Here is a 25,557-nt window from a genome sequence, read left to right on the forward strand (position 1 = left end):
TAACAATCAATTAAGCTTCAAGAAATGCAAACTGTTAAATGCACTTTTATTACATACTGCCAGTAAAACAACAGCGATACTCTCAGACAGAACCACGGTACAAAAAACAGGGAGGTATCAATATGTACAATATATTTATGTACAAAAACTATTTTACATCTGAAATGAAAAAAAGTAGCATCACAGAGACGACACAGGCAACAGTGTATACTTAAAAAAAATGTCATGAGGCCTTAAAGCACAACTCCGAGGTTTGTGGCTTTATATATATTTCATACATTGTACAGCCTTAAATGCGCTAATCTCAGGCCAGGTCCAGTTAAAAGTAGTGGAAAGTGAATTCCTCCCTCTGTAAATAGAGCAATATGTGTGCGGGCTGTTTTAAATAAACTCACATTCATCCAGTTGGACTTTAAATAATCATCCATTCATATGGTCATTGATCGCCCGCTCAGATTTTTCCACAAGTACAAACATTTTGTAGGACTTTACACATTGGCTGCCATTGACCCCGATAGCCTCTCCAAGTTCAAATGAATTAGACGTCTATCGACATCAATGGCAGTGAATGAGTTAAGATGAAGCGTCCAAGTTCATGATCTGAAAAGTTTCAATGAAGGAACGTGGACCCTGTGAGCAAAAGAGTGCAAAGTATGCGAAATAAAATGAGCGTCAAGGGTCACACTTGGAGTTCCTGGTTGTCTGTGCAGTGTATGCGATTCAGCTTCTCCCGCTCCCGGTTGGAAATGTCCACTTTTGGGGCTCGGGCCAGCTTCAACCCAGAGGACGATGAGTGCGACGGGGCCGGAGAAGGCGGGAGAGTCAGCTCGATTTCCTCGTAGCAGTGAGGAGTAGCGGCTCCGGCGCCGGTTGGCGATTGAACCGACGGCACGGCGGGAGGTGGGAGCGGCGGGGGGAGTAACCGGTCCAGGTTTCGGATGAGGTTGACGTACTCCCGCTGGTTGTTGATGGCTTCCTCCTGCGGGACGGACTGTTGTTTTTTTCGCTTGTTCTGTAGGCGAGTGAGGACGAAGGCACACGTGGCACAACCGCACAGCAATACCAACGCCAGGATGCCCACTAGGATCATGTAGAAGCTGATGCCTCCTTTGGAATCTGACATAGCACCTGGAAAGAATAGGGACAATGTGGTAAGTTCATCTTGTGGATACGTCCGTCCAGCATTGCTTTTACCTGGACAATGTGGGCCAAAACAGGGATTCTTGAGGCTCAGGCACTCGTTACTGTAGTATCCCTCAGGACAGGCACACATGTACCTGCCATCAACATTGTGACAGGGCATCCCCTGCAAACAGGGGTTAGGATTGCAAGGATCCAACACAACCTGAAAGAAAAGTATGATTTTAACTGTTAGCATTATGTGTTACATAGTTTTTCCATGGGATTTTTATGATATTTATATGAGTTTGCTATGTAAGTAAAGTTTGATGAATGTTAAATGTTAGCTGATCTGAACCCCCAAAAGGGCAAGGAAAAACTCCCAAAAACCCACATTATGCACATAATTATTGTTGAACAATGGATTGGTTTATATAAGGGCTGTCAAACGATTAAAATTTTTATCCAGTTAACAGCTTAAAAATTAATTAATCGTAATTAATCGCAGTTCAAACCATCTATAAAGTATGCCATATTTTTCTGTAAATTATTGTTGGAATGGAAAGATAAGACAAGACGGATATGTACATTCAACATACGGTACATAAGTACTGTATTTGTTTATTATAACAATAAATAAACAAGATGGCATTAACATTATTAACATTCTCTTGAAGCGATCCATGGATAGAAAGACTTGTAGTTCTTAAAACATAAATGTTAGTACAAGTTATAGGAATTTTATAATAAAACCCCTCTTAATGTTTTCGTTTTATTAAAATTTGTAAAATTTTCAATCAAAAAATAAACTAGTAGCTCACCATTTTAATGTCAATAATTACACCATGCTCACTCATGGTACGAACCCATAAAATCAGTTGGACCCAAACGCCAGCAGAGGGCGCCAAACACCAAAAGACAAGTAACAAACGGACATTACACTGTTTTAGTCTGTTTGAGCGGGGCATGTGCATTAATTGCGTCAAATATTTTAACGTGATTAATTCAAAAAAATAATTACCGCCCGTTAACGCGATAATTTTGACAGCCCTAGTTTATATACCTCTGCCATATTAGAATGTATATTGAGTAAAATTACATTTATAGTGCCTTTAAAGTTGGCTGTTTCTCTGTTTTCACAAAGGTGAACAAAATAGTCCATCGACTTGTTTTGAAGCAACGGGTGTTTTGTTTGGAGATGACGTTTAAGCTTGCTTGGCACCAGTGTTGTTTTCCTCATCGATGACGATAACAAAAATATTTCGTCAACATACAAATTTTTCATGACGATGACGTCACGACGACGCGCTGAAAATGTGTCTTGGGGGACTATAAGATAACGAGCTGGATGCCAATTATCGTATGATTATATGAGAACGAGATGAAAATTTGCTATAGTTTCCATCATAAATTCACAACGTGCGATATTTTCTTATTGTATGTCTAGTTAGCACGCATTTAGCAGTGTTTGGTCGTGTCACTCATGTGACGTGCTGGGCCCACACACGTGCTAACTCACCGGCCGATGAGTAAGCCTGTGCCCATTCCAGTCTCTTTTTCTGAAACGTGTCAGGTGCTGCTTGGTAGGTTTTGCTTTCTTATCTTGGCTAGACATACCGTACCATGTTTCTTTAGCCTTTAAAGGTCTGCGCTGAGTGATTATCACACACCAAACTAACTTGTGGTGTTAGCATAGTGTTCGCATAAGCATTAGCATTTAGCGAGGTGAATCGCTGTCTTCTTCAACTCTGGGAAAATATTTTACATACGGTTCGTGGCGGCCAGATGAGTTTAATTAATTGCAAATAATGTGCTGTTTTCCTGCTGAGTTTATATTATCATCATGAAAATGGTGATATCCTTGTAGACTCTACAATTATGTGCTCGTCTGTCATGTTCATTCGAAATTGTCATTAACTTTTTATTTATTTAAGGACTCAATTTTTTGAAGTTTACAGACAAAAACATTCTGTGAATTGTCAACTAAACCAGACGAAATTTGTCGGAGTTTTCGTTGATGAAAACTACACGAAGACGAACACATTTTGAAATGACTAAAGTTAAGACTTATAAGTATTTTCATCCAAAAGACTAAGACCATGTCCACACGTCGCAGGGTATTTGGCAAAAAGAAGACATTTTTCTACAGTTCTACAGTCATCCACACGCACATTTAAACCAGGGTTCTTAATAACGATGGGAAAGTGAAGAAGTGCGAATTCTGCGTTTATGGCGCCGTCATGTGGACACTGATAACCGAAGATTTAACTGGAAACGTCACTGACTGCGACAAACTTTGTCCTCATGTCACATATGAGGCCAATGTTTGCATTTGGAGTAAATTAGTCAGGCACTTTTTGCTTCCATTTTTTTTTTAACAAACTTTTGATGAGCCTCTTATTGAAGAATGGTATTATGGATAATTATTTTATTGTTATAAATGTACTTAAAAATGAATGAAAGCGGTTGGCTGTGGATGTTTTTTATTTATTTATTTTTTAATACAAACGTACAGGTGTGCACGCAATTATTTTTTACCAACATATTAGGGCAGGATCCTCGGTTTTAAAAAATCCTGCTTGGTGTGGACATGGCCTATGACTAAAACAAAAATCAAAATGGCTGCCAAAAACAACACTGCTCCATGGAGCTGTTGGAAAGCTGCTCGCGTTGCGTTCATGAACTGCTTGGATTTGTAGCCATCGGCCACTTGTCTGTCCTCGACAATGTGTTGGAATAAAACAAAGGGGGAGGATTGACGGTCGTCACATTGGGATAAAATGGAAAGGACACTTTTGTGTATATCGACACTTGACCCTAATCAAATGAGGTACAGTAGACGTGCTGGGGTCCACATTTTCGTGGACAGCAAGTTGGCTGATGGCAAGAAATCAAGAAATCTGCACACGACCGCAACCTTCTACCTACTCCTTCCTTTCTACTGCAACTTTCCTTTCTACTGCAACTCCGCTCGATGACGAAAAAAAAAAAATAATAATGTGATATTGAATCATTTCTAGCAGCACATCGGTTGAAAAACACTGGTCTAACCAATGCTTCCAGATCCACTGGTTGTGAATCATGGGCAACCAAATTACGCAAAAGCATACAGTACTGTATTCTATTGCCTTGAGTACCAGTGTCTTGTGTTCATTTTAAATAGTTACGACGCTCTACAAACCTCACAGAAGATTCCAGAATACCCCAAAGGGCATTCGCAGGCAGCAGTGTGGTCATCTTTTTCCGCGCACTGCCCTCCGTGCAAACAGGGTGCGCTATCACAGGCCTTGTGGCGGATTTGGCAGTGTCTCCCAGAGAAGCCAGGCTTGCACAAACATTTGGACCCTAGCATCTGCTCCTGTATGGGGTACTTTAGTGTTCATTTTGTGAACAATTTATGCAATTACGTATTCCTAGATACGCAGTGGTTTACCTCACATCGTCCACCATTGAGGCATAACCCCTGACAGCTGCTGTTCTCTAATAAAAAAATAAATAAAAGTCAAATAAATGCACAATTGCATATACCTGAATGATTGGTGACACTCACTGATGTCACAGTTTGGCCCCACCCATCCAGGAAGGCAGTCACACAGGTATCCACCAATCAGGTTGCGGCAGGAGCGGGCATGGAGGCATATGTTCATTTCACACTCATCCGTGTCTAAAGGCAGAAGCAATCACAGCAATTATCAGCATCCTCTATGTTCGAATTGTTGTACATTATAAACATACTGTCGTTAGTCACCAGATAGGATAACTTCTGTCTAGTCAGCCTTTCCTTTGTCCTGGGCCATCTAATTCTCTTCTATGTTGAGTTCCTGCCTCTCCCATCGTTTTGTTTTCACCGGAATAACGAGGGTTGCCATTACAGCAACAAGGGGGAGCAGCTACCAACCTCCAAAAAAGCTAAATCGACTTCCTGCGTGTTCTTTTTAGCCAAGCTAGGTGTACATAAAACTAGCTTCAAATCTAACACTCTATTATAACACAAATCCATGAATGTATATTGTATCGTTGGATTTAATCCGAAAAGGAAAAAAGTCCAAGATTTTCCCTAAAGTGTTAATTATTTTTTCTCCACATCTTGCCTACAGACTATGTTGTCCACACAATATACTAGAAGCTTCTGACAAGTACCGCTAGAGGAGGACAAGGTTAACAATGCAATATGCTAGCATGGCATGTGACAAGAAAACTACCGCATTGGCCCGAATATAAGACGGTGTTTTTTGCATTGAAATAAGATTGAAAAAGAGGGGGTCGTCTTATATTCCCGGTCTAGACATTATACCCATTAACGACGCTAGATGGCGCCAGATATCATTGAAGCGATGTTCTGTCATGACAGATCTCAGCTACCGTAATTTCCCGAATATAACGCACACTTTTTTCCCCAAAATCAACTTGTAAAATCATGGTGCGCATTATAAACGCGTACATGGATGGAGAGAGAAATACATATATATACTATATATATATATGTAAACCGATTCTTTTTTTTTTTTTTTTAATTGATACGGCCACGTCGTGTTGAAGAAACGTATGCGGCGATCCGTTGCCGACCATTACGGTACGTGACGTCACCATTTTGTTTCGGTAATACTTCACTCTGATCGGCCGAATTATTTCGTCTGTGTTAAAGTGTGCTTTTTTCACTCTTCATAAGGCACAGAATTTAGTTTCTTGAACTCATTTGAGTCCACGTTCATTGCAGCTCCTGCAACTCGGACCATAACAAACGTAACAACACAGACTTCCTGTGTGTGTCCGTCAACTATATCTGTCCCTCGGGAAACTCAAACCCAAATAACAATAATTCCTATTGTTACTGTCGTGTCAACAGCGATGGGCTCTCTCGGATTTCCGACTTACGTTCTCACTTTCATTTTACCGTATCAATCCATGGAAGAAACATTCATTAATCGTGATGAAACAAGCAAGTTATACAGCAGCCTTTAAAAGAAATGTCACATCTGTTTTGTTTTCTCCTAGATTTTGGTAAGTTGGAGAAGTTGTCAAATCATATTATTACCGTAAACATTGTCAGTTTATGGTAATGTTTTGAACTACCAATACGCTATGCTTGTGCTGTGTTTCACCAGTCAGTAAAATGACATTTCTGTATCTGTACACAAGCTCTGTTTTCTTGTATTCTTCTATTTATTGGTGCTAAAATGAGGGTGCGCGTTATAAACGGGTACAAATATTTTCCCTAGATTTCACAAGTAAATTTGGGGTGTGCATTATACATGAGTGCGCCTTATATTTGGGAAATGACGGTACTTTGAAGTTTAACCAGTTTGCATAATATTACTGCAATGTTTTTCCTTATTCAGATTTTTTTCAAGACTACAGTTACAGTTAGACTTCACTTTGATGGTTAATGCAGTTATTGCAATTTTGTTGTTTTATCACAATAGATTGGTTCTATTTCATCCCTGCTAACCGCCAGAGGCGGTGCTGAAAGCACTGAATGATCCCTTCGCGCATGCGCAGTGCGAGTATTAATACCAAAAAAGTCACCTGTGACCCCAGGTTGACCTCCTGCCGGGGTATAAGTTCCGGCGTCAACCTCGTACCAGCCCCTTTTTTCTTCTCGCGTGGCAGTTGCTACTTGTGTCGCGTATAGCCTTGTTAGACTTTGAGTCGGAGCTGCGGGTTCGCCCTCCTAAGGCTGCGTCACTCTATTGGCAATCGGGAAGTCTTGGGCTTTCTTCTTGTTTCGTTTGCCGGACTTGGGACTACTGCCGACCCGCGCCGGTGACGGCTTCGTGCGCGACCCCTCTCCCGGCCGGCGGCGTCTGTGTTGGGTGAGTGATCACGGCTGGCCCGCTGTTTGCGCGGCCGCCGGCTCCGTTCGCCCGTTTGATTGTCCCCGCCGGCGCGTTGCTCGACCGCCGCGTCGGCTTCCGTGCCGCCCTGTTTGGCCGCGCGCGGGCATTCGCCGTGTGGCGTCGCTTTTCCGCCGCTTGTGGGCGATCGGTCGCTGGCCTACCTGTGGTTTGCCTTTTTCGCTAGCTTACCTGTGGTTAGCCTTTTTCGCTAGCTTACCCGTGGTTAGCCTTTTTCGCTAGCTTACCCGTGGGTAGCCTTTTTCGCTAGCTTACCTGTGGTTAGCATTTTTGCTGGCTTGCCTGCGCTTGCCGTGTAGGTGCCGTTCGCGCCACCTTCCCTCGGCTCGCTGTTTTCACGGTCGCGTCGCTATGGAGGGCTCTCACTGCTGTGTGGCCTGCGGTTCCCTCCTTGGGCCGTCCGACACCCTGAACCGGTGTGCGGCTTGCTGTGGCCTATCTGACGACCCACGCGGGGGGTTTGCGGATGTTTGTTCGTCCCCCTCCCCCGTCGTGCTCGGGGGCCCGTCCGCATCTGAGACGCGGCCCCCTTCTGGGCTTAGGCGCTCGAAGCGTCGCGGTCCTTCGGCTCCTCCGTCCGGCCCCCGTCCGAAGAGATCGAAAGTTGACGAGCTGCTCGCCTCTGATGTCGAGCGGCTGCGCAGGGAGGTGGCTGAGTTGCGGTCTCTATTGGGTGACCGTCCCCCGGGTGACTCAGCGGCTGCTTTTGATCCGCGTTCGCCTGGCATGCCCGACCTTGACCTGGAGGCCGATGCCGTCTCGCTGGCGGCTTCGGCTTCCATGTTCCATGATGACGTGGGTGAGTCGGCGTTTGTGCCTTCGGAGCTCGGCTCCTCGTCCTCTGCGCTGGGCTCGTCAGCCGGCTCCCCTGACGCTTCCATACTGGCGGTGCTGCGCGGCGCGTTGGCGCGTCTACAGCTGGACTTGCCTCAACGGCCCGTTTCGGCGCCGGCGAGCGCATTTTTTCGGCACCAGCGGTCCGCCCCGAATTTTGCGGTCCCTGCTTCGGCCGACTTTGTTAGGGAGCTCCATGCGGGCTGGAGGGATCCGGCGGCTCTCTCTCGTCTTTCGGCCGATGGTCGGGCTCTGGCGGCCATGCATGATCCGGCCGCTGTGGGCCTGGACCGCATGCCGGGTGTTGAGCCCGCCATTGCATCCCTCATCGTGTCCCCTGAGGAGTCTCTCCGCCCGGTTGTGCGGTGCCCTCAGCCACAGGGTCGGCTGACGGATGAACTCATTCTCCGGGCCTATGGTGCCGGTGCGCGTGCTGGGCGCATCGGTAATTCCATGGCTCACCTCTTGTTGGCCCTCTCGGCGTCCTTGCCCGAGAGCGGTGCTGACACCTCTGCCGTGGGCTTCTGCGACGCGGCGTTGCACGCGTTCGCCCTGGTGACGCGGGAGCTCGGGCGGACGATGTCCTATCTTGTGCAGGCTCGTCGTCAGGTGTGGCTTGCTCAGTCCCCCCTGACTGAGCCTGCCCGGAGGACGCTCCGTGACGTTCCGGTTGAACCCGGCCATCTTTTTGGCTCGGCGGCGGTGTCTGCCTTGGAGAGGACTATTTCGGCCCGTGCGACCAGGCAACAGCTGTCGGGCCTGCGTCGGGGCTCCGCTCCTGCAGGTGGGCTGGGGGCTCCCTCTGCTGGTTTTCGTCCTCGCCGTGCGGCGCACCTTTCCCCTGATGGGGGCTATGGTGCCCAGCCAGCCTCCCGGCATTCAGCCGATTCCTTTCGTGACCCCGCCCGCTTGCCTCCACGTCGGGCGCAGGCGGGGCATCCCGCCCGCCAGCCCCCCAGGGCCCGTCGGGGCCGGAGGGGCAGGGACTGAGGCCGTTGGGCCGGCCGTCGGATTTTTTTCCCACCAGCAGCTCAGGTACTGGGCTGCTCGAGTTTCGGACCCCTGGGTGATATCCACCTTGACCCATGGGTACGTGCTCCAGTTCCGACGCCGGCCCCCCGTGTCCCGCCGGGTCCGGGTGACTACTGTCTCGGACCCGGCGAGGGCTCTGGCTCTGAGCCGGGAGCTGTCTTCTCTCCTGGCCATGGGGGCCATCGAGCCTGTGGATCCCCGGGCTTGCCCCCGGGGTTTTTACTCAACTTATTTTCTGGTTCCGAAGAAGACCGGCGGTTTTCGGCCGGTTCTGGATTTGCGGGGCCTCAATCGGTACCTGAAGGTACTTCCGTTCCGCATGTTGACCGTCGCGGATGTATTGCGGGTGGTCGCCCGGGGGGAGTGGTTCACCTCCGTGGACCTGAAGGACGCCTACTTTCATGTGCCGGTCGCTCCTCGCCACAGGCGGTTTCTCCGCTTCGCCTACAGGGGTCGCCACTGGCAGTTCAGGGTGCTCCCCTTCGGGCTCTCCCTTTCCCCGAGGGTGTTCACCCGTGTTGTGCGGGCTGGTCTGGCTCCCCTCCAGTCGGTGGGCATGAAGATTCTGCCCTACCTCGACGACTGGCTGCTGTGTGCGCCGTCGCGCGCTCAGGCGTACGGCGATACGGCAGTCCTTCTTGCCCACGTGGATCGCTTGGGCATCAGGGTGAATTTAGGGAAGTCGTGTCTGGTTCCTTCTCAGCAGGCGACCTTCCTCGGGGTGTCTCTGGACTCGGTGGCCATGTTGGCTCGACCGTCGTCCCGTCGGGTGGAGGCCGCTCTTCGCCTCCTCTCGCATTTTCCGGTGGGTCAGGTACGTCCGTATCTGACCTTTCTGCGTCTCTTGGGCGTGCTGACGTCCCTGACCGCGGTCGTGCCCCTTGGTCTTCTCTTCTTGCGCCCCCTGCAGCGTTGGCTGAATGGCTTTCGCCTGGACGCCAGGCGGCACCGACGACGGTTACTGAGAGTCTCCAGCCGGTGCGCGGTGGCCTTGGCGCCGTGGAGGAACGGGGCTTTCTTGTTGGTGGGCGTTCCATTGGGGGTTGCCCCAGTCCGTCGCGAGGTGGTCACTACGGACGCCAGTCGCTTGGGATGGGGTGCCGTCTGGCAGCGCAGGGCTGCTCGGGGCAGCTGGTCTCTGCGGGACCACGCTGTCCACATCAACGTCCTGGAGCTGCGTGCGGTTCACCTGGCTCTCCGGCACTTTTACCCTTTCCTACGGGGAAGGCACGTGCTGGTGCGTTCAGACAACGCTGCCGCCGTGTACCACATCAACCACCAGGGGGGCACGAGGTCTGCTCATCTCTTGGAGGCCTCCTGCCGTCTTCTTGTGTGGGCGGCCCCTCGTCTTGCGAGTCTGCGGGCCGCCTATCTTCCCGGCCAGTTGAACCGTCTGGCGGACTCCTTGTCCCGCCGTCGCCTCCAGCCGGGGGAGTGGCGCCTCCATCCCGAGGTGGTGCGCGCGATTTGGGGAGTTTTCGGCCAAGCCGAGGTGGACCTCTTCGCCTCCCGGGAGTCGGCCCATTGCCCTCTCTGGTTTTCCCTGGGGGAGCGCTCCAGCCCTCTCGGTCAGGACGCGCTGGCCCACCCCTGGCCGAGGGTCCTGCTCTACGCCTTCCCGCCGCTCCCTCTGATCTGGCTGACGCTTCGGAGGGTGTCTTTGGAGGGGCACTCATTGCTGCTGGTGGCCCCCTTCTGGCCGGCTCGCCTATGGTTTCCCCTGCTGCGCAGCCTGTGTGTCGGCGAGCCTTGGTGCCTCCCCGAGAGGCGGGATCTACTGTCCCAGTTGGGGGGCCAGTTATGGCATCCCGATCCTCGCCGTCTCCGCCTGCACGTCTGGCCGCTGAGGGGACCGACTCGCTGTTTGACGCCTGCTCGAGTTCAGTCAGGCGGACACTTTTGAACGCCCGGGCGCCCTCCACCCGGCTGCAGTACGCTGGCCGGTGGAGGTTGTTCGTGAAGTGGTGCGGGGACGTGGGGATGACCCGGTGAGTTGTTCTGTCCCCACTGTTCTGGACTTCTTACAGTCCCTCCTTGATATTGGTCGCTCTCCGTCCACCCTCAAGGTCTACGTCGCTGCCATCTCTGCTCATCATGCCAAGGTCTCTGGTGGATCTGTGGGGAACCACGGCCTGGTCGCTACATTCCTCAAGGGGGCTCTGAGGCTCCACCCCCGCAGGTGTCCTCGCGCCCCGGTCTGGGATCTGCAGCTGGTGCTTGACAGCTTGTGCCGCCCCCCCTTCGAGCCTATGGATGCGGCCGGGCCTCAGTGGGTCGCCCGCAAGGCGGCGTTCCTGCTGGCCGTTGCCTCTGCTAAGCGGGTTGGCGAACTGCACGCACTCTCGGTTAGCCCGTCGTGCATGTTTTGGCACCCCGAGGGTTCAGGTGTCACACTGTGGCCTAACGTTGCGTTTATGCCCAAGGTGTTGGCTGGCTCCCGTTGCAATCGTCCCTTACGCCTTGCTCGTTACCGCCCCCCGCCTGGGGAGGGTGGGGGCAGACAGGAGCTGTTGTGCCCGGTGAGGGCCCTGAGGCTTTATGTGGACTCCACGGCAAGTTTTCGTAGGTCGTCCCAACTTTTTGTCTGCTACGGGGCACGTGGTCGGGGCTCTGCCCTCTCCAAGCAGCGCCTCTCTCATTGGGTCGTTGATACTATTTCTTACTCCTATCAGATGGCTTGTCGCCCCCTGCCGTCGGGTGTGCGCTGTCACTCTACCAGGGGCGTGGCCACATCCTGGGCTGCCCTGAAAGGGGTGCCTCTGGAGGACATCTGTGCCGCCGCCTCATGGTCGGCGCCTGGCACCTTCTTCAGGTTCTACTGTTTGGACGTCACCTCTCCCCACCCGCTGGGTGCGGTCTTCGGATCGGAGGGGACTTCCCTATGAGGTTTGTGTCTGTTTCTTCGTGACCCCGCTGGTATTGGTCATTCAGTGCGTTCAGCACCGCCTCTGGCGGTTAGCAGGGATGAAATAGAACGAAAGTTACGTATGTAACTACGGTTCTATGAATCCCGAATGACCGCCAGAGCGTTCCGTCACTCAGAATCCTCGTGCCACACGCGAGAAGGTTCTGTAGGGGCTGGTACGAGGTTGACGCCGGAACTTATACCCCGGCAGGAGGTCAACCTGGGGTCACAGGTGACTTTTTTGGTATTAATACTCGCACTGCGCATGCGCGAAGGGATCATTCAGTGCTTTCAGCACCGCCTCTGGCGGTCATTCGGGATTCATAGAACCGTAGTTACATACGTAACTTTCGTTTATTTACATTTCAAAAACCAGAAGCCATTCATTTACGAATGTGATTGCACTTTAGTTTACATATTTAAATGTTTAGATATTAAGATTGGAAAGAGACAAAATAACATGCTTTTTCTCTCAAATATATTGTTATAATCATTTGTTTCAGATGTACTGTAATTATTTTCTGTACAAAAATTAATTTGGTGTTCAAAAAGTCTTTTTTCAAACTCGAGTCTTGAAAAAGAGCGGGTCGTGTTATAATCAGGGCTGTTTTATATTCTGGCCAATATGGTATTACAATTCATTTTTAGAACCACATTAGACAGTAATAGACTACTAAAGCAAGCACCCTAACAGTTTTTCTTATATAAAAATGCCACTGGCCCACCTACAGTATGAGCTCAGATTGTTTAGCACTTGTCTTTGAAAGCTGTGCGTATGTGTTTCTATTACAAAGTGTGTGCAGCTACGGGGGATTATCAGGTGACAGAGTTATGTATCACTTTCCCCAAGTTGAGTAGGAGGGTCCATCAAACTGAAATATAGAATTTTTTTTTTCAACGTTTCAATCCCCAGGCAGCTACGTGACTGTAAAAAATGTGTGTGTACTGTATATATGTGGGCAGGCTGTACACAATATCCCCTCCCTGACAACACTAACACATGAAGCCCCAGAGGTACATGCTTGTCAGTATGAATGAATGTAATATACTGCGCGAATGCAGCCCTGAAGGGTCTATGATGTTTGCACTTTAATATGAACAGCTCACCTCAAAGGAAACATTTTCCCTGGTCGAAATTCTGCTTTACTAGGAGGAGGAGTACAGGGCTAATTTCACTTGTATTTATAGCTGCTTAAAATGAAGAATTTTTAAAAAGGATGTTCCATGTTGAAATGGATTTGAGGAGTCCCGCAGCTGTCCTCACTGTACTATGGGATATGTACATCGAAAGATATTAACTAGTAACAATTTATTTTACAGCGGCATCATAAGAATGTCATAAGACATGGCACTGTCATGCGCAGAAACGAATGCTTATGAAAGACGACATTTAGTGTCATTCAGCAAATTATCTCACTTTTGAATAGATGTAAAAGATCCGAGCTGGACATTAATGGAGTTAGTGACAAAATTTGCCTGATGAACCTTAATGACATCTGTCATAAGCATTCATTAATGCACATAACAGTGTCATGTCATAATTATGACAGTCTTATGACACCGCTGCCAAATAAAGCGTTACCTACGTATTAACTTAAAAAAATCAATAAATAAGCTGCACTGGACTATGAACTGCAGGATTCAAAATTATGGGAAAAAAGTAGCGGCCTATTATCCGAAAATTACGGTAATACGTTTTTCTTGGTAGCTGATAAAATACAATTCTCCCCAATACAGTGGGGCAAATAAGTATTTAGTCAACCACCAATTGTGCAAGTTCTCCTACTTGAAAAGATTAGAGAGGCCTGTAATTGTCAACATGGGTAAACCTCAACCACGAGAGACAGAGAATCACTATGTTTGATTTTTTAAGAATTTATTTCCAATTTAGAGTGGAAAATAAGTATTTGGTCACCTATAAACAAGCAAGATTTCTGGCTGTCAAAGAGATCTAACTTCTTCTAACGAGGTCTAACGAGGCTCCACTCATTACCTGTATTAATGGCACCTGTTTTAACTCATTATCGGTATAAAAGACACCTGTCCACAAGCTCAGTCAGTCACACTTCAAACTCCACTATGGCCAAGACCAAAGAGCTGTCGAAGGACACCAGAGACAAAATTGTAGACCTGCACCAGGCTGGGAAAACTGAATCTGCAATAGGTAAAACGCTTGGTGTAAAGAAATCAACTGTGGGAGCAATTATTAGAAAATGGAAGACATACAAGACCACTGATAATCTCCCTCAATCTGGGGTTCCATGCAAGATCTCACCCCGTGGCGTCAAAATGATAACAAAAACGGTGAGCAAAAATCCCAGAACCACACGGGGGGACCTAGTGAATGGGGAATGGGGACCTACAGAGAGCTGGGACCACAGTAACAAAGGCTACTATAAGTAACACAATGCGCCACCAGGGACTCAAATCCTGCACTGCCAGACGTGTCCCCCTGCTGAAGAAAGTACACGTCCAGGCCCGCCTGCGGTTCGCTAGAGTGCATTTGGATGATCCAGATGAGGACTGGGGGAATGTGTTATGGTCAGATGAAACCAAAATAGAACTTTTTGGTAGAAACACAGGTTCTCGTGTTTGGAGGAGAAAGAATACTGAATTGCATCCGAAGAACACCATACCCACTGTGAAGCATGGGGGTGGAAACATCATGCTTTGGGGCTGTTTTTCTGCAAAGAGACCCGGAGGACTGATCTGTGTAAAGGAAAGAATGAATGGGGCCATGTATCGAGAGATTTTGAGTGAAAATCTCCTTCTGTCAGCAAGGGCATTGAAGATGAGATGTGGCTGGGTCTTTCAGCATGACAGTGATCCCAAACACACAGCCAGGGCAACAAAGGAGTGGCTTTGTAAGAAATATTTCAAGGTCCTGGAGTGGCCTAGCCAGTCTCCAGATCTCAACCCCATAGAAAATCTGTGGAGGGAGTTGAAAGTCCCTGTTGCCGAACGACAGCCCCAAAACATCACTGCTCTAGAGGAGATCTGCATGGAGGAATGGGCCAAAATACCAGCAACACTGTGTGAAAAGCTTGTGAAGAGTTACAGAAAATGTTTGGCCTCCGTTATTGACAACAAAGGGTACATAACAAAGAATTGAGATGAACTTTTGGTATTGACCAAATAACTATTTTCCACCATGATTTGCAAATAAATTCTTTAAAAATCAAACAATGTGATTTTCTTTTTTTTCCCACATTCTGTCTCTCATGGTTGAGGTTTACCTATGTTGACAATTACAGGCCTCTCTAATATTTTCAAGTGGGAGAACTTGCACAGTTAGTGGTTGACTAAATACTTATTTGCTCCACTGTATGTGAGCAATTATCCAGTATGACTTGACTTGTATGTTTTTTTTCCTCGTTAGAAAATCAGAATCAAAATCAAACAAGATTCTTTCCACTGGGAAAGGTGTCAGTCTCTTTAAATCGTTAGCTGCTCTTGGCAGCAATAGATGTCAAATCCATGCAAACTCCCAGCTCAAATGGACTGGACATCTAGTGCCGTCAAAGGCAACCAGTGAGTTAATAATACAAACCTAGGGGGAAAAAAACATGTTTTTTACCCCCTTGCAGCAGAATGGATTGATTTGATAGCCCATTCTAAACATGGCTCTGTGCCCGCTAAGGGCTTAATGTTGACCCACTGACCTAGCTGGCAGGTTCTCCCGCTCCATCCAGGCGTGCAAAGGCATCGGTAACCTCCTGGAACCTCCTGACATGTCGAGCCTTGTCCGCAGGGGCTTCGGTCACACTGCTTCACCGCTGCAAGGAGAAACTCTACATGAACTGCTGACTTGTGTAATGGGAATGTGCGCATCAAAGACATGCAGGGGTTTAGAGCGCTTGAGAAGCTTCTATTTTCTGCTGCGATTGTTTCTGCGCAAACATTGACAAATGCAACCATCTGCTGAGTACACAATGCTAGCACTTTCTCATCTCCCACAACCAGAGGTTCGGTGAGTAAATCTAAGGGGTTCGGTCAGGGCCGGCCCAGGCCATTTGGGGGCCCTAAGCAAAATAATGCCAAGGGGCCCATTTCGTCACAGTGTACTGTGAAACCCATATATGCAATCCAACCTATATGTCCATATTTTGTATATCAATCATATTTTGTTGCACTGCATTCTTCAAACTTCTCACCCCAAATGATTGCCAGTACTTACAGTAGCTAACGCCAAACCTTTTTCTAAAAGAGGAAATATTTTTTTTAAGCTTGTAATCAAGTATCAAAACTCACAAAAGTCAAATAAAGCAAACTGTAGTAAAGAAAATAGAATATAAATTAAACAATTGCCCCCTATCTGGGCCCCCTAGTGGTCAGGGGCCCTAAGCAGCTGCATAGTCTGCGTATAGGCTGGGCCGGCCCTGGGTTCGGTGAAGGTAAAGAAACGCAGAGCCCTATTTTCGTACGCTGATGAAATCTAGACAAAGTGGCGTTTTAGATCTGGGTTTGGACTGGTTTGCTCCCAATTTACAGGCGTAATCCATTTTCTTTTGACTGAAAGTCCTCAAAATGATGGGAGAAGGAACTGGTTTGCTCAGTGGAAGGTTGACCTTCACTTGGTATGAGCAAATACAACAGAACAATGGGCAGCGTGGTCTCAATCACCGTGGTCTCAATCACCCCTCCCCACTGGAGTTTTTTTATTGATTTTCCAACTAATAATTCACACCATCAAAAACAAAACCATAAAAAAGACACCAGAACCCCCCCCCCCAAAAAAAAAAAAAAACAATTGTTCCTCTACCATTATTAAGCTCCAGCTTCCTCCTTCTTCCTCTTTTATCCTCCATAACACAGAAACACAGTTCACAATTTCATCCAGTGGACCTCATGCTAGTTTCCTCTTCTTCACATAACTCATAAAAAGGTGTCCACATGTGTTCAAAAGTCTCTTGTTGGCCGTTCAAAATGTATGTAATGCGTTCTAGAGGCATTACTGACACCATCTGATTCATCCACTGTTTGGTAGAAGGTCCAAAATTTGATTTCCATACCATTGCAATGCATTTCTTTGCCATTGTTAAACCATGATTGTTAAGTGTCTGTTTATGTTTGGTAAAATTATGTTCTTCTAGAAACAATCCTAACAAAAAAACTTTGTTCTGAATGGAATGTCTTTTAAAATCACTTCCTCCAACATCAAATTTTGACTTGTTTATAAAGCATGCGGTCAAAATGGGAATTTTGAACGGGAATTTGCTAAATTATTAGCTGGCTTGCTTAGATATATCGGTTTTAAATTTGAAAAAAATTGCTTTATTATCTTATTCCGAAGGGTTCGTTGAATCCACATGTGAAACTTGTGGGGTTCGGTACCTTTAGCAAGGTTAAGAACCACTGAGTTAAGAGTGTGAATAAATTACACTGGGAAACAATTAGAAAAATCTGTTGAGTTAGAATAGGGGTTTCCAAACTATGCCCGATGGGCCAACTGCAGCCTAGTTTTGACTGGAACCATTGCCAATCATGAAAATCTCATTGAATTAGCCCACACCAGTAGCTTAAATTCAGCCAACATTCTCTTGTACTTCTTAGCTTTAACACTAGATAGAGCTTGTGCCTCTCCATTGGCTCAGGGGTCAAAACCTGGCAACATATTGAAATCACTAGCCACGTTTACATGCTGACTTTTATTCATACCGATTCAAATCATTCCGAATGGAAATTTCAGATCAGCTGTTTACATGTCACTTCATCTATTCCGATCCAGCGTTTACATGTGACTGCCTTTATTCCGAAAGGACGTTTGACAACTGCCGTCTGACATGCGCAGATTAATCAAAACAAAGCGTCACGTTGCAAAACATGGAGATTGATCGTCGGAGGGCTGCTGTTTTAACTTTAACCCACTTGTTGTGTTTGTGGGGTCGTATCCGCTTCTGCTGTTTTGCTCTTTTGCCTTGTAGTAGCCGGTTTTCCACCGGTTTCTAATCTGGTCAACGCTCTGGTCTATTCCGGCTTCGTGTAACCTCTCGTGAACTTTTTTAAATAGCTCACTGTTCCTCGTTTTACGCCCGTCCAAGCGAGCAATTATATTCAATTCTTTTAAAGTTTGAATTAAATACAATCTTTCCGCCGGACTCCAATTAGGTGCGCTGTGCTTGGAAGCCATGTTGCAAGTGACGTTACTTACGTTACAAAGTGACGTCACCACGTCAGTACGCATGTGCAGAAAGAACGCAACCAGGCACCATGCCGCTTCCCTGTTTACATGATATAATTTTACTTCTAATCGGATTGGGAAAAGGAAAATTCCACCCCTGTGAATCGGAATGAAATTCCATTCGGTTTAGGCCTGTTCATTCCGAATGAGGTGTTTATATGGAACACATTTATTCGGTTTGAACAAATATTCCGATTGTAATTGGAATATTTGGCTCCATGTAAACGTGGCAAATGTAGGAAACTGCAGAATTTCAGTATTTTGTAGGGGTGTAACGGTACACAAAGATCTCAGTTTGGTACGTACCTCGGTTTTGAGGTCACGGTTCGGTTCATTTTCGGTACAGTAAGAAAACAAAATGGAAAATATAAATGTGCTAGTTGTTTATTACACACCTTTGTGCTTTCAACAATAGGAACATTAGCCAATACAAAGCTAGAATTCTGCTCAAAAAGTAGCGGGTATTTAAAGATAATCCAACAACAATTCAGCTTTCTTTCTGAAAGAAAGAAGAAAGTCCTGTGCTAAAGAGAAAAGCAATCCCAATGACAAAGATTTTAACATGTATTTTACAAATTAAATGCCTCAATGAATTATTATTTTTTTTCTTATGAACGGTTTTCAAAAGCTTTATTGGTGGATTTTCTCAAGTTAAAGCGCCACACAGAAATTAATCAAGTTAATTGTGTAAGCAGGATCTGTGTATTATTCTTATTATTCAATTACAGGTTTTTTAGCTCATTTCAATTTATTATATTTAAATGGGCTATTATTTATTTTATTATGTGTTTATATTTTACAAATGTGACGTAGTATTCATTCATATTGTATAATTTATGCTGTATAACTTTAGTTCCTATGTGAATATTAGTTCCTACTTGTTTTGCTGTGGTAGGACGGTTTTGTATTGAACACGGGCCGTGTTGGTTATTATAATAGCAGAGAAGACAACAGTAAATCAACAAAGACAAGTCAACTGTGCCCCGATCTACCAATCAAGAGATCTGATGGACTCAAAAAGTGGGTTACGATTGCATATTAGTTTGAAAATCGACCGGATCCACCGTATTTTTACACAAGTGACTTCCGGTCTGCCCGATCAGAGCTACCGGTAGTAGTATTGACACAGGAGGGTCGCGTCAAATAATAAACCCTGCCGTTCTTTTTGCGTGCGTCGTGTTGAGCCGCTTCTGGGACGCGTCTAACACGCGGCCGCACTGCGACTGCTGTGCATTGGCTGATTGACTTTAACGCCCGCGCTTCACTGCGTTCTCACGGCGGCCACGTTGTCGCGCCGTTGACGTTTCTGGGTTATACTGTCCTACTGTGTTGGTCCTCATTATATTAGAGAAGACAGAGTAAATATAATCTAGACAAAGAAACTGTAACCCGATCGACTCACAGCCTCGAAAAGTAAGGGTTACATTACGTCAAAAACACGTTCGGTACGCCTCCGTTCCGAACCGAGCACCATGTACCGAAACGGTTCAATACAAATACATGTACCGTTACACCCTTAGTATTTTGTATTACATAAATAAACCTAAAGAAACACTTGGTAACTTTTCAACCTTTATTAAATATTTTCATAACATTTTTGATGATATGTCGACTGAAAACTGGTTGAATGACACTTATGTCTAAAGGAGGTCTGTATCGCTTTTACTGGCACCATTTAACTTTGAGGAGGGTGGCAGGAACCCTGCCACACAAAAAACTGCAAATATGCTGACCGCTTTACGGCATACGTCACTTTCCCCTTTCCCCATTCGTTATATAGACGGAAGTCGATGCCGACGCTTTCGCGCAAATTCTGCATAGATAGCATAGCAAAAAAGGGACGTTTTTTCCGAGGAGACAATGGTAAAAAAAAATCAATCGTTTCTCATTGTCAACACATCATATGATAGTGTTTAGCGACAAATGGACTCATTAATATTCATCCTTTACACTGTCGCTGGAAACAGAAATGTCGTTTAACCCATCTGCAGGCCACCAGGAGATCAGGACGTTACGTGCTGTTCCTCATGGGAAACGCGGTCTTCCTTCCATTTTTGCCCATCTGCGTTGCTAAAAAGTACCAAAACTGAAAAATTACGTAGTGCTGCTTTAATTTTAAAAAATTAATGATCGAACGTGATAAATTGAGTTTTCTTGGGTTTGATTTTCTTGATTGTTTTGCTATCGCTAGGCATTTTGTTTTTGTTCAGCAAAGTTTGTTTTGGTAGTGTAAATGTATATTATATATACTGTATTCAGTGGTATGAAAAACGATCCGAACCTTTTGGAATAGCTCACATTTCTGCATGTAATCATCAAATGTCATCTGATCTTTGTCAAATCTCACAGATGAAAAAACAGTGTCTGCTTTAACTAATACTACCAAACATTTATAAGTTTTCATATTTTAATGAGGATAGTATGCAAAGAATGACAGAAGGGGGAAAAAAAGTACCGTATTGGCCAGAATATAAGACGGTGTTTTTTGCATTGAAATAAGACTGAAAAAGAGGGAGTCGTCTTATATTCGCGGTCTAGACAATCTACCCATTCACAACGCTAGATGGCGCCAGATATCATTGAAGCGATGTTCTGTCATGACAGATCTCAGCTACTCTGAAGTTTAACCAGTTTGCATTATTTTATTGCAATGTTGTTCCTTATTCATATTTGTTTCAAGACTACAGTTACAGTTAGACTTCACCTTGATTGTTGATGCAGTTATTGCAATTTTGTTGTTTTATCACAAGAGATTGGTTTATTTACATTTCAAAAACCAGAAGCCATTCATTTACAAATGTGATTGCACTTTAGTTTACATATTTAAATGTTCAGATATTAAGATTTGAATGAGGCAAAATAACATGCTTTTTCTCTCAAATATATTTTTATAATCATTTGTTTCAGATGTACTGTAATTGTTTTTTGTATAAAAGATAATTTGGTGTTCAAAAAGTCTTTTTTCAAACTTGAGTCTTGAAAAAGAGGGGGTTGTCTTATAATCAGGGCCGTCTTATATTCAGGCCAATACGGTAAGTGAACCATCACATTTAACATTTTGTGCCCTTTGGCAGCTATAACTTCAACCAGATGCTTCCTGTAACTGCAGATCAGTCTGGCACATCGATCAGGACTAATCTTGGCTCATTCTTCTCTACAAAACTGCTGTAGTTCAGTCATATTCCTGGGATGTCTGGCATGAATCACATGCCACAGCGTCTCAATGGGGTTCAAGTCTGGACTTTGACTTTTGACCACTCCAGAACGTGTGTTTTGTTCTTCTGAAACCATTCAGAAGTTGATTTACTTGTGTGTTATGGATCATTGTCTTGTTGCGCACCCATCCGCTTTTTAGCTTCAACTGTCTGAAAGAGGGCCTCAGGTATTCCTGCAAAACATCCTGATAAACATTTGAATTCATTCGTCCATTAATGATTGCAAGTTGTCCGGTCCCTGAGGCAGAAAAACAGCCTGAAATCATGGTGCTTCCTCCACCATGCTTCGAGGTGGGGATGAGGTGTTGATGTTGGTGAGCTGTTCCATTTGTCCTCCACACATGATGTTGTGTGTTACCCCCAAACAATTCAACTTCGGTTTCATCAGTCCACAAAATATTTTGCCAAAACCTTTGTGGAGTGTCCAAGTGCCTCTTTGCAAACATTAAACGAGCAACAATGTTTTTTTGGGTTTTTTTTTTGACAGCACTGGCTTCCTCCGTGGAGTCCTCCCATGAACACCATTCTTGGCCATAGTTTTACATATAGTTGATGTGTGCACAGAGATATTGGACTATGCCAGCGATTTCTGTATGTGTTATGTCTATTTCTTTAGCAGACACTCTATGGTTCTTTTTTCCTCTCTGAGTATTCTGTGCTGAACTCTTGGCATCCTTTGGTGGACAACCACTCCTTGGGAGAGAAGCAGCAGTGTCAAACTCTCTCCATTTGTGGATAAATTCTCTGACTGTCGCTTGATGAACATCCTAACACTTTTAGAGATGGTTTTGTATCCTTTCCCAGCTTTATACAAATCAACAATCCTTAAACAGAGGTCTTCAGACAGCTCTTTTGACCGAGCCATGATGCACAACAGACAATGCTTCTCATCACGACAGTTTTTACCAGGTGTGTGTTATATAGTGGGCAGCCCAGCTTTAAACCACTCATCAGTGATTGGGCACACACCTGACTTAAAATGTATGGTAAAAATTGGTTTCATTTGCACTTTAAGTCTCCTTAGGCCGAGGGTTTACTTAGTTATTTTTCCCAATTCTGTCATTGTTTGCATGGTATCCTCATTGAAATATGAAAACCTATAAACGTTTGGGTGGTTGTAGTTAAAGAAGACGCTGTATTTTTATTTGTGTGAGTTTGACAAATATCAGATCACATTTGATGGTGATTTTATGCAGAAATGTGAGAAATTCAAAAAGGTTCAGATTAGGGCTGTTAAATTATCGCGTTAACGGGCGGTAATTAATTTTTTAAATTAATCACGTTAAAATATTTGACGCAATTAACGCACATGCCCCGCTCAGACAGATTTAAATGACAGTACAGTGAAAAGTCCACTTGTTAATTGTGTTTTATGGAGTTTTGCCGCCCTCTGCTGGCGCTTGGGTGCAACTGATTTTATAGGCTTCAGCACCGATGAGCATTGTGTAAGTAATTATTGACATCAACAATGGCGGGCCACTAGTTTATTTTTTGATTGACAATTTTACAAATTTTATTAAAACGAAAACAATAAGAGGGGTTTAAATATAAACTTTCTATAACTTGTACTAACATTTATCTTTTAAGAACTACAAGTCTTTCTATCCATGGATCGCTTTAACAGAATGTTAATAATGTTAATGCCATCTTGTTGATTTATTGTTATAATAAACAAATACAGTCCTTATGTACCGTATGTTGAATGTACAGTATATGTCCATCTTGTGTCTTATCTTTCCATTCCAATAATAATTTACAGAAAAATATGGCATATTTTATAGATGGTTTGAATTGCGATTAATTGTGATTAATTACCATTAATTAATTTTTAAGCTGTAATTAACTCGATTAAAAATTTTAATCGTTTGACAGTCCTAGTTCAGATACTTTTTCATACCACTGTATATATATATTGCAATATTCTGAAAACTCAGGGATCGATAGGATATTACATATGGGGAGCTTTGAAAAGCACACAATGCAATGCCCCACAATAAAAAATAATTTTTGACTGGTGGGAAGAAATAAATAATTTTACACATTTGATTGCTTTGCATTTGCTTTTAGCCCGCATCCGACTAAATATACTCTGGCCAAAAACTGAGCCATCAAGAAACGTTCAATGTTGCCCGTAGTCCAGAAATTTCAAAAGTATTCCTAATGAATGTAATCCAATCTTGGTTCCCATACAAAGTTGTCTAATAAAAGCTTTCCTGTATCCCCCATAACATTTTCCTATTTACATAACCCGACAACTTTTTCCACGGACCTGAAACAGACTCCAATAATAAGCCAGCCACTGCTCGCGAAACTAACAGGCAATCCCAAACAAACACAGGAGACTTTAATTAATATCGAGTGTATTGCCCACATCCAACCTGCGGAACGGCAATTCCAACAACAACAACAAAAAAGCAAAGCTAAACATTCACTTTTTTCGTCTGCTTGTCCCGCTCTTGTCATAATAATAACAAGAAAAAAATACATATTGTTGTTGTGTATACACGCCTGCAATTCCTAATGGCGAGGAACATCGAGGATGTGGAACACATTTTGTTTACAGTCTCTTACTCTGACGTACAATAACCTGTGCCTTCCAATCTGATATGCGGCAACGCACACACTTGTATGACGCACATACACACATGTGACAGCTCGCTTGTTACTCCACCATAACATGCCTGACCTTTCTCAACCTTTATTCTCGCTTCAAAGCGCAGACACGGAGTTTATGAGGTGTGAAGGGAAAGCGCAGGAATAAATGTTAAGACGTACAGCATCTTGGTTGGAAAAATGACAGTGCGGTGTCTATTTATACATTTATACAGACCTCTCGTGATTTGCACTTAGAGGTAATTATGCAAATGATAGCAGAAGTGGCCTCATAGTGGACATAACACATTAGGGCTATTACACTGAAAGTACTTTAAAATAAAATGCTCTCCATAAACCACTATGATGACCAACATTATCATTTCATAGTCCAAAATGGGTAATACTACAAAAAAAGATGTAATATTATTACGTTACTATCTTATTATTATTATTATTATATTATTGCATTATATTATATAATATAAAAGTTAGGTTCAAATATGCAAAATATATTAAACAACACCATAGACTTCACTACCAGTTGACAAGACAGCTCCTACAGACATTGCGGGCCAGGCAGAGCGTCGCGGCAGCTTTCACTGCGATAAACTCAAACACGCTGCGTTCTAACGTCGGACTTAGGTGGAAACCGAAACAGGACGAAAGTTTTAGTGCATGCAAGCAGGAAGGAGTGTCTCAAGAGTGATTTGGTCGAGGATCTAAGGTAATTATTATATAATTATACAGTAATCACACCATGCATACACTTTGAAACGTTGTGAAAAAAATGACTAGTCTGGAATATTTACATCTTTTACATGTTCATCAATGTGCACTGTCCCTATTAAATAAGTAAATAAAACGAAAAAAAAAAAAAATGAAAGGAAAAACCTAGTGTAACTTTAGCTTGAAATATTTACGGAAAATGAATGATAACTGCCCGTTTTTTTGCTTTTAACCAAGAATCAAGACTGTTTCACATTCATATCTATAAAAATTCCGGGATTTCCGCATTCATTAAAAAGAATTTTCAATTTGAAAAGCTCTTTGTTTAGGGCGGCTGTGGCGCAGTTAGTAGCTGGACTTGTCCGTGGACCGAAGAGTCAGCGGTTCCATTTCCGGCTACAACTGCCCACTGTCAAAGTGCCCTTGGGCAAGGCACTAAACCCTGATTTGCCTCCATGACAGCACCTTGCATGGCAGCAGCCCCATTGGTGTGTGAATGTGTGTGAACAGGAAAATGTGTGCTTACGCGATGGCGTGGCTCAGTGGTAGAGTAGTTACCCATTGGTTGTGGGTTCGATTCTCTGCCCTGATGAACTCCCCTAAGTATCCTTGAGCAAGATACTGAACCCCACATTGCTCCTGGTGCTGCGTCACCAGTAGGTAGATGGCAATGTAGTGTAAAGCGCTTTGGAAAAGCGCTACACAAGTATAACACCATTTAATGTAAAGTGCTTTGGGCATGGTAACCGTGCAAATAAATGCTCTATATACTGCAGTACTGTCCATTTGTTTTGTGATGGCTGCCATGTTGGATTTTGTATCTGTACACAATAGCATAACTTTATATTCAAATAATTAGGTAATTTTCGGCCAACTGCCCGTTTTTGCCCAAAAACAGGCAGAAATTTAGACATTTCTGCGTCCATACAAATACCAATTCAGCTTTTACGTGTTTCATTTTATGTAACATTTCAATCTAAAAACGACGAGGGCAAGATAGCCGGCAAGACGAGCTGTGGCAATAGTGACATTGGAATTCAACCTAAATAAGTTGTGATTGTATATAGAAAAATGCTAAATGTTCTTTTATTGAGT

The 25,557-nt window shown here is 44.7% G+C and overlaps 1 protein-coding gene across 3 annotated transcripts in view; it reads right to left on the minus strand.

The window, feature by feature from the left end:
- Window positions 1-25,557, minus strand: part of LOC130916975 (protein jagged-2) — a 123,859-nt gene continuing 98,302 nt past the window's right edge. Inside the window, exons 9-14 of one of the 3 annotated variants that reach the window (XM_057837986.1) lie at window positions 15,408-15,521; window positions 4,670-4,783; window positions 4,553-4,599; window positions 4,301-4,477; window positions 1,195-1,345; window positions 1-1,128 (exon numbers count right to left, since the gene is read on the minus strand). In XM_057837986.1, coding sequence (XP_057693969.1) covers window positions 680-1,128; window positions 1,195-1,345; window positions 4,301-4,477; window positions 4,553-4,599; window positions 4,670-4,783; window positions 15,408-15,521 — 1,052 coding nt within the window. In that variant the 3' untranslated portion in view covers window positions 1-679. The remainder of the gene's footprint in view (window positions 1,129-1,194; window positions 1,346-4,300; window positions 4,478-4,552; window positions 4,600-4,669; window positions 4,784-15,407; window positions 15,522-25,557) is intronic. The other 2 variants (XM_057837985.1, XM_057837987.1) reach the window with 2 other exon arrangements.

This window comes from Corythoichthys intestinalis, chromosome 6 (genome assembly GCF_030265065.1).
Source record: "Corythoichthys intestinalis isolate RoL2023-P3 chromosome 6, ASM3026506v1, whole genome shotgun sequence".
Taxonomy (NCBI): Eukaryota; Metazoa; Chordata; class Actinopteri; order Syngnathiformes; family Syngnathidae; genus Corythoichthys; species Corythoichthys intestinalis.